This window comes from Octopus bimaculoides, chromosome 15 (assembly GCF_001194135.2).
Source record: "Octopus bimaculoides isolate UCB-OBI-ISO-001 chromosome 15, ASM119413v2, whole genome shotgun sequence".
Lineage (NCBI taxonomy): Eukaryota > Metazoa > Mollusca > Cephalopoda > Octopoda > Octopodidae > Octopus > Octopus bimaculoides.
In genome coordinates, this window is record NC_068995.1 from 56206945 (window position 1) to 56221113 (window position 14169).

General features: G+C 35.0%; 1 protein-coding gene across 3 annotated transcripts in view; it reads right to left on the reverse strand.

The window, feature by feature from the left end:
- Positions 1-14169, reverse strand: part of LOC106870740 (tRNA (guanine-N(7)-)-methyltransferase non-catalytic subunit wdr4) — a 1056013-nt gene that overhangs the window by 109597 nt on the left and 932247 nt on the right. For all 3 annotated transcript variants that reach the window (XM_052973384.1, XM_052973385.1, XM_052973386.1), the window contains one exon: positions 12215-12327. In XM_052973384.1, the coding sequence (XP_052829344.1) occupies positions 12215-12327 (113 nt within the window). The remainder of the gene's footprint in view (positions 1-12214; positions 12328-14169) is intronic.

Consider the following 14169-nt stretch of genomic DNA (forward strand, 5'->3'; position numbering starts at 1 on the left):
ATATATATATATATATATATATATGTATGTATGTGTATGTATTTGTGCATGTGTGTGTGTGTATATATATATATATATATATGTGTGTGTGTGTGTGTGTCTGCATATTTATCTAAGATGGATAGATTTTGTCACTTTTATAACACATACAGCACAAGCAAACAAACATATATACACAAGGAAATATGCATAGAACTAAAAACTTTAAAATAAAGATATAGTAGGTGCAGGTATGGCTGTGTGGTCAGAAACATGCTTTGTAAGAATGTGATTTCAAGTTCAATCCCACTGCATAGCACTTTGGACAGGTATCTGCTGCTAGAGACCTGGGTTGACAAATGCCTTGTGAGTGAATATGGTAAGACAGAAACTTTGTAGAAGCCCATTGTGTGCATATATATATATATTTGTGTGTGTGTGTGTGTGTGTGTGTGGATTTGTGTTTGCTCCCCACTGCATCATTTGGCAACCTGTGTTCTTTTGTTTATATCCCCATAAATTTACAGTCCTGATAGAATAAGTTATAGATTTTAAAGAATCAAGAACCAGGGCCAATTTTTTTGACTAAACCCTTCAAGGCATTGTCTGAAAATAGAAGATTTAATAACTCTATAACACACACGCACATAATAAACACAGTAACACATAAAAATATATGGGCCTTAAATTATACAAAAACTTAGTAGATATTCACACAAATATACACGCAGTTAGACACAGAGAGGGAGGGAGGGGAAGAGAGAGAGAGAGACAGAGAAGTGGTAAAGTCTACCTAATATGTACAGAGATATTCTTGTATAAGCATGATGGTTCAGAATTATAACATCAAAAATAGAATACTGTGACATTCCTGCTATTTCGAAGGATATTAACAATGTAAGTGAATCAATTTTAACTAGAAATGAAAACCAGCTTCTAAATTTGGACTGCCAGGCACTTATGATGGAATAATAGCAGTGGAATCATGGACAATCGCACAGATGCACAAAATATGAAGTACATTATAACTAAAACAAGACAGTCTGATATAAATGCTATGATAACGCTGGTATGAATAACATGAAAGCTAAAAATTGTTGGATATATTTTATGGGTGTTCTTTATTTACTGACTCATCTCTTTGCTTGTCCAAAGCCTTTTCCTAAATGTCCATGTTGGTTTTTCAGACTTTTAGTTAGTCTGAGTTTCCTACATTCTGAGTAATATAAAGTTTTCCCTTCATAAGTCCCAAATTACTGAGGTGGTTAGAAAAAGGATGGGAATGTGGATCATATATAATGAATAGGTACCAGGAAGATATGTCCTGTGCACGACATGTGATATACAGGTCAGTCAGAGGGGTAGAATAAAGAATCAGTCTAAAAGTAACCATTCCTGATTAATCAGAAAAAACATTGTATGAATACATTTTAAGCATTCATTTGAAATGATTCTAAAACTTTTGAATCCAGTGAATAGCAAGAATTGAGCAATAAAACCAAGTGACATCTAATTAATTAGAAGAAGCTCCAAACTCAAGAATTTGATAGCCAAGTATTGGATCAATAAATGGTAACAAATTAGATGTCAGATAACCAAAGTTAAGACTCACCCAATGACCAAGCAGGATTGATGCTGCTGGATGGTGATCTATTATTAATGATGGATTCTAGTATTAATTAATTATAAAATGTAATATAAATATTTATAATGAATATTTTAAACACAGTTGCTTTTTTGTTTTTCCTGTGACTGCTTTACATCCATTATTTCATTCTAATACAAATGGGATGGTTCATATATTCCCATACTGTGAACAAAACCTCTCTTTTACAACTTGATATCTTTGCAATTGATAATTAACCAAGTATCAATTGTTGTCAGACCGAATTACATGTCTTGCCTGTTGTTCCAAGACATGAACTGCAGAAAGATTTAAATAGATGACTCTGTGACTTCTACTTCAAAGGTATATAAAAATAAAAAAGCAAACTGTTTCTATGACTTGGTTAGAATATTATACAATAAAAATCTTTATCACTATAATGTCCAGTTTTCCATGATTATTGAGGCAGATTTTCTATGACGGGATGCTCTTCCGGTTGCTAACCATCTATTTCCGAGCAAGGTAATATTTCCCCATGGCCAGACATGTTTTCACAGAATTTTGGAAATGAATGACACCGCTTGTATGACAGTGACACTCATTTACAACTATCATGTGATCTCAAGATAAGGTGGCACAAGCATACACACACATAACTTATTGGCTTCCATCATATTTCCATCTACCAAATCCACCCACAAGGCTTTCGTCAGCCCAGTGCTTATAATAAAAGACACTTGCCTAAAGTGCTATGCTGTGGGATTGAACCATAAACCATGTAGTTGGAAAGCAAGCTTCTTAACCACACAGCCATGCCTGTGCTTACAACAAATTAAAATTCTTTTATTCTTTTATCTGTTTCAGTCATTTGACTGTGGCCATGCTGGGGCACTGCCGTAAGTTGAACAAATAGACCCAAGACTTATGCTCATTGCCTGACTTCTGTTGGTCTGTTATGTTTTCAGTGAGATGATGGCTTATTTAAGGATTTTGACTAATTTCTAGCAAGCTGGTACTTCATGTACCCTCAATTATAATTATAAATTAATTATAAAATTTATATAAGTGTGTGTGTGTGTGTGTGAGTGTGTCTGTGTGTGTGAGTGTGTGTCTTTGTGTCTGTGTTTGTCCCCTTCAGTTGCTTGACAACCAATTTTGGCGTGTTTACATCCCTGTAACTTAGCGGTTTGGCAAAAGAGACCAATAGAACAAAGAATAAGTCCTGAGGTTGCTTTCTTCGACTAAAAGGTGGTGCTCCAGCATGGCCACAGTCAAATGACTGAAACAAGTAAAAGAATAAAAGAATGAAAATAAAATACGGATTTAAAATACTGATATTAACGATAAGGCTGATAGATAAAACAACAATAATTATGGAGAAGGCAGCAATGATGACAATGACAATGACGATGAAGATGATGAAGATGGCATAGATGTCATTCGTCGTAGGACTGCTGACTGCAATTAATCCTCAAATTAAAATTATTTTCTTTATATAATTCCAACAGGAATACTATCTTTAATTCTTTTGTCTTGATTTCCATTCCATACACCCACCATCTTTCCCTCACCCCACCCCGTTCTTGTTTCCCTCAAGACAAGACAATATTATAGCAGAATTTAATTAAATGCAAAAATTCAATGTTGGTGCTAGACTTTGGTTCCTACATTCTTACGAGCGTAGCCCTAGAGCAGATTTATAACATAGCATTTATCAGTGGAAGACAGCAAAAACACAACTTCTGCTGCAACTAGCAGACACAGAAACATTGCCATTGTAAAGATTGCTCGCTTCAAATACCAGCAGCTTGCTTATTGTACTGTTTTGTTAGTGATAACCGTTAGCAAAATCACACCATGAACAAGATTGGCGGCAATTTAAAGATGTCCCAGAATGTCTTTATTTAGTGACATGTCAGAGTTGTTGGTTTAAGAAGAGAGAAAGTAATACTAGCAGGTGTTTAATCAAAATAAAGATTTTGGTTCTGTTTTTGCAGCTAATGCGTCTATATCTCATAGAAGAGACAAACAAGATATTTCCTTGTTTTCTTTGCCACAGTTGCTTATTACTGAAATAGTAACACGGAACAATACCAGATCGTAGAAAGGATAGTTGCAAAGAAAATAATGGAAGCAAACTTTGAAATTAATCGTTATTAAATGGTAGTGACGGATCTACTTCGCTGCCAATTTCATTATAAAACCGAGACAATTGCTTTGTGAAGAAGGAATTCATGTGTTCAATTTAGACTTGAGTCATTCCTGGTTTTCCGTCATTAACAACAATGAATGTTCCAGTTGACATGACCAATGGAACAACCTGCTCATGAAACTAATGTGCAAGTGGCTGAGTACTCCCCAGACACAGGTATTTTTTCCAGTTGAGTGAACTGGAGGAATGAAAAAGAAAGTGTCTTGCTCAAGGACACATAGTGCCACTGGGAATCAAACTCACAACCTTGTGACCATGAGTTAAATACTCCTAACCACATCAGTTTTGTCTTAAAAGTAGTCAGTTCACCAAACAACAGAAATTGCTTTCATATTTCTTGTTTACAAAGCATTAAGGAAGAGATATTTACCAAGATGAACAAAGGTTGTCGTACTTAGAGTAGAATATGAGAGTATTAACCAAAATACAACTTAAACCAAAACATGTTAAACATGCTTCCATGTATCAATGTATCTATCTATCTATATATATATATATATATATATATATATATATATGTCTATGGAAAATTGAAGCAGAACAGCAATAGAAGACATTCCTCTATTTGTGATCAACAATCACTACATCACTACCACCAGCACAAAAATACACTTCAGTGAATTCATTTAAGAAAAAAACCAGCCCAGCACTTTCTAAAAAAAGATGCTATGTTTCCAAAACCAATTTTGTGTTTGTTTATTTGATGCTATGTATACTGTAAAAGGTGAAAACTTCTTATACCGCAAGAACTTTTTCAGTCATATAATAACAGACTATTTCCATTTTAAATCTCATGATAACAAATGCTTCTTCTCTATATAATCTTCCCATTACAAGCATTATTCTAGAAAAAAAATTATTTCTAATTTCTTGTTTTAATCCATTAGACTTTCCTGATGGTAAAAAAAAAAGACATAAATAGATAAGTATATAAAAAAACACAAAGGGCCATAACCCACAATACCTTTACAAGACTGATTCTGTTGGTTATAGCAGACAATATCTATTCACCAGAAAAGAGCCATTATTCTGATTTTATGCATACCATTTTATAATTATCGTGTTTTCAATGTATACACATACAATGTGTGAATGTGTGTGTATGCATATATATATATATATATATATATATATATATATATATATATATATACACACACACATACATGCATATATGTGTATATATACATACACACACATATATTTGCATATATATATATATATATACCCCACATACACAAGTATATATGTATGCACACAGAATGCGCATGTACTCCTAGACACACACACATTAATAAAAGTGAAAGAGTAGTTTTGTTTGTGCATGACTCTTTTAACCTCCTCAATATGAAGAACAAAATGCATTTTCCCCCCTGCTTCAATAAATTATGCAATAAAATCACAGCAGCAGCAGCAACAGCAACAGCAGCAGCTAGTGAATGTCTTAAAAGAACTACTTGTAGACAGTGAGAATTGGCAGTAGAGTTCCGATATCCTGCACCATCGTTATGGAATCTAATTGGAACAGTAAGTGCTACCACAACACCACATGAAGATGTAAATGTAAAAAGAGGAGAAATCAATTGAGCGTTTTATAGCTTTAACATCAACAAGAAAATTTAATTCAGCTTCGTTAACAGGACAAAATGAGTAAAAATATGAATTAGATTATAAATGAATAACTATTTTTTTTGCTTCTGAACAAGCAGTATAAGGGAAGTTTACTGGGTTTATGTATATACATGTATATATAATATATACATACACATATCATACATATATATATGATGAAGATATATATATTGGGGAAAAAATGGGATTTAAAAATCCAGGCAGATATCAATAAAGCACTCAGTTTTAAACGAATTTGGTTAAGTTTGAATTTAATTAATTTTGTGTTAAAGTTTGTTTTTTTTTGAAATATTAATTTCAATGATATTATCTATATCTAAATATGTTAATAAAACAGAAGCAGTTGCTGGTTTTGTAAAGGGAATTCTACAGTTATGTATGCATGTATGTATATATGTATGTACAAGTGTATGTGTGTGTGTGTATCGCCTTGACTGGCTTCCGTGCTGGTGGCACGTAAAAAGCACCAACTGATTGTGGTCACTGCCAGCCTCCTCTAGCCCCTGTGCCAGTGGCATGTAAAAAGCACCCATTACACTCCCGAAGTGGTTGGCGTTAGGAAGGGCATCCAGCTGTAGAAACATTGCCAGATCAGATTGGAGCCTGGTGCAGCCTCTTGGCTTCCCAGACCCCAGTTGAACTATCCAACCCATGCCAGCATGGAAAGTGGACGTTAAATGATGGTAATGATGATGATATACTATGGCACCCCATCGGTTATGATGACAAGGGTTCCAGTTGATTCAATCAACGTAACAGCCTGCTCATGAAATTAACGTGCAAGCAGCTGAGCCATGCAGTAGAATGAAACCAAGGCGCTCCTGATAGCAAAACAAACTTCTTAACCACACAGGCCAAACCTGTCTCCATAGAACCAGTCTGACATTCTCTGCACACTGTAGTCTATCAATTTACAAGTTCATTTCCAATAAGTTTAGTACACCAACATTGAATAAATATTTTTGTCTGCTTTTCAATTTTATAGAAAGCTAAATGGAGAAGAATTAGTTTGAAGCTTAAATATGGCACAGTATGGTTCAACAGACTGAATCAAAATTTGGCACCTCATCCACTAAACTATTTCAAATCCTCCCTCCCTTCCTCTTCATAATTGTTTTAATTACCATTTACCATACTGGCATGGGTTTGACAAGTCTGCAGTTTTACATTATCACAACTTCTTTTGCACTGTAATCATCTTGAATGTGCACCCTAACTCTCTGAGATTTAACTTCATCATTTCTCACACACATAATACTTTCCTGGTTGTAATTTGGTCCAGTTCAAGCTCGTTAAGTATTAACTATTTGGTTCTACTCAATCTCTTATTCAGTAGATTCTGAAATTTTTCTTATTCTGACATTTTCTAAATCAACTCACTTTTGTATTTTATATCAAGCAATTAAACACATCGGATTCATGTTTTCCATCAATTCTTACCATGTTTTCTTGTTATCATTTTAACTTGTTCAGAAAGCCCCCGACATTCCAATTCTGAAGTTAAAGTGTGTTGAAGACCTGAACAGATGCTTGCAGTTGGCCATCTCTTGGGAAGGTCTAACACTTCTTAGTTTTGCCAACTGTCAATCAATCCCCAATTTATATATAATGGAATTCCCAGTTTGACGAAAATTCTATATAGTTTTTGTAACAAGTAATTTCATCTTTATATAAGCTTCAATCAGATTCAGTGTTTTCCTTCTTTGTGTTACCAGATTTCCAAACCATTTCAGCGCTGTAGGTGTTATGTTGTCAACTAATAGTTTTCTAAGCTAGAGAGTGAGGCAACACATTCTATTTGTCGAGATACATGGCTCTCTTTACTAGCATTTATTTTATTTTCTTTCTTTGTCATGTTTCATTTTCAACATATCAAATAACCTAGTTTTTCTATTCCACCTGTGGTATGGCAAATAGCAAATTAGTTTATTATTTTTCTTCAGATTGTATTACATTTTCTGACTAAATTCTAATAGCCTAATCTCTTTTCCCATTTTAATCCCCTACCCAAGACTTTTATATAAGCTAGGACATGGAAAAAAAAGATTGTTTTCCATTGGGTGGTCATTAAAGTTTTATTTTTGTTTTTCTTTTCGTTTTTTTTTTTTAGCAAGATTAATCATGTTTTCATCCTGTTTCATCAGCCACAGTCAACCTTGCATGAATCATACACACATTTCTTTTGAAAGTTAATCATCCAACCCAGTCTCTTAAAATATATGCAGATCAAAATCAACAAAAAATAACCATAGCCATCACTGTCACCACCACCACCAACATTTAATGCCTGCTTGCCCACTTTACCATGCTTGCATGGGTCAGAAGAAGATTATTCTGGTAGATTTTCTAGAGCCTGATGCTCTTCCTGTCACCAACTCTTACCTGTTTCCTAGCAAAATGATATTTACCCATGATAAAGCCACCAAAGGTAGACACATCAAAGAGAAGTGCTCATATATGGAACTGACAATCAAGATGTTAGAAAACAGATGTCTTGGCTGCTACTGGGCCTCAGGTTAGAGAGACAATGAGGAACAGAGTATTCTCTTGCCTCTGATACGAAGCAATTCTTATCTACTATTAACTCCATTTACTACTGAGAGACCACAATACAGCCCTGGCAAGCAGCTGTACAATTATGTAAATAGTGTGATGCACATATGTATAAATACATGCTTATCAAATGCCATTCGGTGTTGGTTTTAATATGGGACAGCACACAACCTAAACATCATACCAATTAATCAAGACTCATTCAAGCCAGTCCAACAATATATCTTCTTACAGTAACAGACGTGGATACACACACACACACAGAAATCTCTAATCATTGCGTATCAAATATTGAACGATCAGGCTAGTACAGAACCAAGAGCATAACATCTCTCAATTGAACTAAACTACCAACTGTATCAACATTTTGTTTAAAGCTTCAAGATGCACAGACTTTTGAAAGATCATCATCATCATCATCATCATCATCATCAGCAGCAGCACTAGTGACAGCAGTATTGTATTAATGTCTACTTTTCCATGCTCCCATGGTGCCAGAAGAGAATATATCAGAGCAGAATTTCCTGCAGTTGGATTTTTACAGTTTTATCGAGAAGATACCTGTCCAAGGTGTGTTGCAGTGGAACTAAACCAGAAACCATGTAGTTGCTGCACTACACAGACATTCCTCCACCTTTTCTTTTCTTTTCTGCCCACCCAGCCAACCTTTTCTCTCTCTCTATCTATCTATCTATTTGCATGTGTGTGTGTGTCTTTGTGCTTTGGTTTGTACCACTCTTCCCCAAATGCTTGACAACTGGTGTTATTTTGTTTTGTCCCCATAACTTAGCGGTTTGATAAAAGTGGCCGATAGAATAAGAGACTGAACAAAAAAAAAGTACTGGGGGGGGGGGTCGATTTGCTCAACTAAACTCTTCAAGGTGGTGCCCCAGCATGACCACAGTCCAATGATCGAAACAAACAAAAGATAAAAGACAAAATGAGAGTAAGTGAATTTGTTTGTTTGTACATGTTGTTCATGGCGCTGGCAAATTATAACTGGTTGCAACATCAAGTGCACCAAATGCTACAGCTGACAATGAAACAGGACTGAAAACCAGTTTAACAGCAAAGCAGACTAAAGAAGTAAGTTGAATAGTTTGCTTTACCTAAAATATAACCACACAAGGTTTACAATGTAGTGAGTTAAACTGTGGAAAAATGTCATTGAGAATTCGAACTCTTCAAGCCAGGGAACATCTTGGATATTGATTCAATTCTTAACAATATCCGTTCAACATTCAAACGTTTACCTATTGATTTATTTAATTTCATGGTTGACCACACTCCTTGATTTGTTTCAACAATCATGTTTGGCTATTTCCAAAAACTCTATGGTAAATATTTTCAATGTGGGTTTTGTATAATTTTGTTATAGAAAATAATTAATAAAAATAAAAAACAGAAAGAAAATAATACATCTTGCAAAAGTTTGTGAATCTTGAAGTTCTAAAATAAAGAACAAAATGTTAACACAACCTAACACAATTGGTAGTTAAGTTGAAATGAGAAATGTTATGTTCTTGGTTCAATACCAATCTAGTCATTCAACATTTGGTGAGCTAAGAATAGAGACTTCTGATATAAGTACAAATAACCAAACCTACTTAATCAGTTCATCAATAAAGGAAGTACTGGCAGAGAGAGAGTGGGGGGGATGGGGAGGGAGAGAATGAGTGCAGAGGAGTGTAAGAGAGAGAGAGAGAGAGAGAGAGAGAGAGAAAGAGAGAGAGAGAGAGAGAGAGAAAGAGAGAGAGAGAGAGGAAGAGAGGGATAGAATAAGTGCAAAGAAGAGAGAGAGAGAAGCTTGGCAGGCAGTAATATCTTCTTTCATGGCTAACACTGTCACATGACACATGTGTGACCAGCCATTAAATAAGATCTATGCCTTCCTCTAGCCAACAGCTCTATTACAGGGATTACCAGTCAGATTATATCACAATGAAAATAATTTAATTTGCTGATGGCTGATCTTGATTGCAGGGGAAAGACACAGGAATAAATAGACAGAAATACTACACAGAAGCCAGTCGTCGTTCCCTTGGCCTGCTGCTCTTTTTATTCTCCACCTAGTTTCCAGCATGTATCCACTTTTATCTTTATTCACACAGTTTATATATATATATATATATATATATATACACACACACACATATATATATATATATATATATATATATACACACATACATACGTATATATATATATATATATATATATATATATAAATGCTGTACTGGCAAGCTTTATTCTCTTTATATTAAATGCTAAACATACAATATTAACTGAGTAACGAAACTGGTTGGTGTATAAATCAGCTTTTTTTTCCCTTATCTTTTTACACATAACAACACCAATGATCATGTCACTGATGATGATGATGCTGATGATGTTAGTGATGACGCTGAAGAAGAAACAATGAAGAAGAGACAAAGAATAAGGATGTTCTTGTTTGTGAAACAAAAAGGGGTTTTTCCACACACGCACACACACACACAAATGTGTGCACACATCAGTCACAGGCCATGCAGCAGCAGGAGAGCATTTGATGTATCAATGACTTTAGTCTTTAAGCTTCAATCATTGCACTAAGTGTGGACTAACAAAAATGAGGGAAAAAAAGAATCATAAAAACGAAGACAATCACATCAAAATACATATAAAAAAAAACCTGAAAAAAAAAACAGAAAGAGTCTTGCGAAATTAATGGTATCATACATTAATGAAACAGCAGAGAAACAGTATTTGTGTAGTTAAGGTGATGAAGTCATTACCAAATGGCCATGACTTTTGCAGTTTTTTTTTTATTATTTATTCTTCTTTTTTTCTTTTACCTTTTTTTCTGCTAGTATTGTGGCTTGTGCTATGCAAGGAGACAGAATAGCCAACTTGCTACGGTTAACGTTAACGTGTGAAAGATAGGTGCAAACTCTCACTACACAGATGAGTGATTAATGTCAGAAATAACACAGGAATATGAACGGCATAACTATTGCAGCAGTAATTTACGGACAAAATCAAAGAATAAAAAGAATATGAACTGGAGATGAAAGCTATACAAACATATACATGTACGTACATTAATATAAATATATATGTGTGTGTATATATGGACACATATTTAATAGTACAAATATATAGTCCCAAGTGAGCGTAACTTCTTTTAGATAGAATAGTCAAGGTTATAATAAATATATGACTATTTACGTTATTTACTCTTGTACAAAATTTGATAATGCAGAAAAGATATGGAAGCAAAATATTGAATGGTTTCCCTTTCACAAAACTTGAACAAAGACAATTAACATTTTAACCCTTTAGTTCTTGCCCTGGGTTCAATGATATAAAAATACTAGTCTTTTGGAAATGTTCATATGTAAATAGGAGCAGGCATGGCTGTGTGCTTAAGAAACTTGGTTTGCAACTGTGAGGTATCAGGTTCAATCCTCCTGTGCAGACCTTGAGTATATGCCTTCTACTAGAACCCCAGCCTGACCAGTGCCTTGTGAGTGAATTTGGTAGATAGAAATCAAAGTGTACAGTATTACATATCCACTATGGCCTGTCTTACCATTTGGTTTTGCACTGGATACTAAACGAGATGTTAGATAACAGTTCAGTTATGTCACACCATACACTTGTCAGAGCTGGCACGTATGGGGGAGAATATGTGGTTACTGGTCCCAGTTATGGGAATTGGAGAAAAGCACATCCAGTTCGTGAGTATTGTTATCTATCATCTGGTTCGATCCCCAGGTAGGAGTATATGTATGTGTGTGTGCGTGTAGATGTGTGTATGTGTGGAAGTTGCCAACAGGCAGCCATGGAAATTGAACTTGTACTCCTCAGTTAATGGTAGAACTGGGTGCTCTATCATTAAGCTAAACAGCCCCTGACAACAACTGCCATCAATTTTGATGCTAAATAATAGCTTTTCAAATGTGACAACATTTTATAAACAAACTTTGGAAGCGTTGAGTGTAATTTAGTATTTTACAGACAAGAAAGTCATGCATACATACACACATCATGGGATTCTTTCAGTTTCTGTCTACCAAATTCACTTACACGGTTCTGATTGGTCTGGGTTTATAGAAGAAGACACCTACACAAGGTGCCAAGTAGTGGGACTGAACCCCAAACTATATGGTCGCAAAGCAAACTTCTCAAGCCCATGGCCATAATTGTACTTATATGATTGGGCAATGTTTTATCAGAAGAATGATACTTACTCAGTATGGCCAAGACAATAGGAATGAATGTTGTAAGCATTTGGGAAGTGAGAGACACGTATCTTTTCATCTCTGTCACAAGATACGAGATATCTATCATCAGCAGTCAGTTTCTGCAAGAAAGAATTAGAAAACACATCGCTGAGAGTTTGGCAAAATAGAGCCAACATGATAATAACCAATGATAATCATAATAACAGTTTCAAACTTTGGGTACGGGACCAGCAGTTTTCGAGGAGAGGGGGCATCGACCCCAGTACTTCACTGGTACTGATTTTATCTATCTCGAAAGGTTGATAGGCAGAGTCAACCTCAGTGGAGTTTGAACTCAGAATATAAAGATGGAATAATGATGCTAAGCATTTTGTCTCGTGTGTTTACAGTTCACCACATTAATAGTAAATAATAATAAGAAGAAGAAGAAGAAGAAGATCATGTTGAAAAAAAATGCTTTCTAATTGATGTATCAACACCAGCAGATGACAATGTTTCCCTAAAAGAAATGGAAAAACTTTCAAAATACAAAGACCTGGAAATAGAGGTAACTCGAATGTGGAATCTAAAAACAGAAACAATTCCTATCATAGTAGGTGCCTTAGGTATAATAAAAAAATATTCAGACAAATACATAACAAAAACACCAGGACTTACAAATATATATAACATACAGAAAATTGCACTACTGGGCACTGCACACATCCTACGCAAAACACTTTCAATACAGTAACCATAAGAACATCACAGCAAACCACAGCACATACCCAAGGCACACAGAGCTGTGCTCGGTAGTGAAGTGAAAGCACGTTATAAAAATAAAACTACTGAACAATAATAATAATAATAATTCTATCCAATTTTTGGCACAAGGCAATATATATATATATATATATTCACACTCACACTTGATATATTGAAAAGGAGACACAGGTTGCATTATATGAACCAAGTGGTAAGAAGAGAAAAGAGGAAAACATGGAAAAAAAAAAAAAAAGAATCTACTCACTGCTTTAAAGGAATCACTTGAAGAAGTTGGGAGGTTTAAAAATTTCAGCTGAATTAGTTTCAGATTAGAATTAACCAGCGTGAAAAATGGACTTTAGATGATGATGACGATCTTACATATATACATACATACATATAGTGTATGTAGATAGAAAGCTATATGTGTGTGCATGTACGTGTCTATATAAATACATAAATACAGAGAGAGAGAGTGTGTGAGCAATTGCTACAGCGTATGTATATGCAATGTTGCATTGTGGTCACTTTAAGGTTAAACATTGTGCAATAAGGCTTATTATCAACTATCAAATAGCTGTTAATTACAATAACCTTGTGAACTCATTTAGGTACACTCACAGCAATATAATCTGCAAAGTACCATTAGTGACAGCGTTCGCTTACAGTGTTTAGCCATCTGGCTATTATAGACACTTGAGTAATTACCTCAACTGGAAATGTACATGATGAAAAGGAAGACCATACCTATACAAACCAATAGTAATTTACTCACGGACACACAGACAGACAGACACTACATATGTCTCTAAATACTTTTATACACATTCGTTTGAGTGTCTGTGTGTGCATATACAGTTGTGTGCATGTGTATGTGTGTATCTATATATTCATTTATTCGCACATGCTTTCATATACATACATTTAGATGCATTATATATATATATATATATATATATATATATATATCATCATTTAACGTACATTGTCCATGCTGGAAGGCTGCACCAGACTCCAGTCTGATTTGGCATGGTTTTCTATGGCTGGATGCCCTTCCTAATGCCGACCACTCTGAGAGTGTAATGGGTGCTGCCCTGGATCAAGAGGATGGTTGCTGGAAGACTCTAGGTCTGGCAACAGGACTCTGCACCACTCCTGCACCTCTCTCTCTCTATATATATATATATATATAGGTGCAGGAGTGGCTGTGTGGTAAG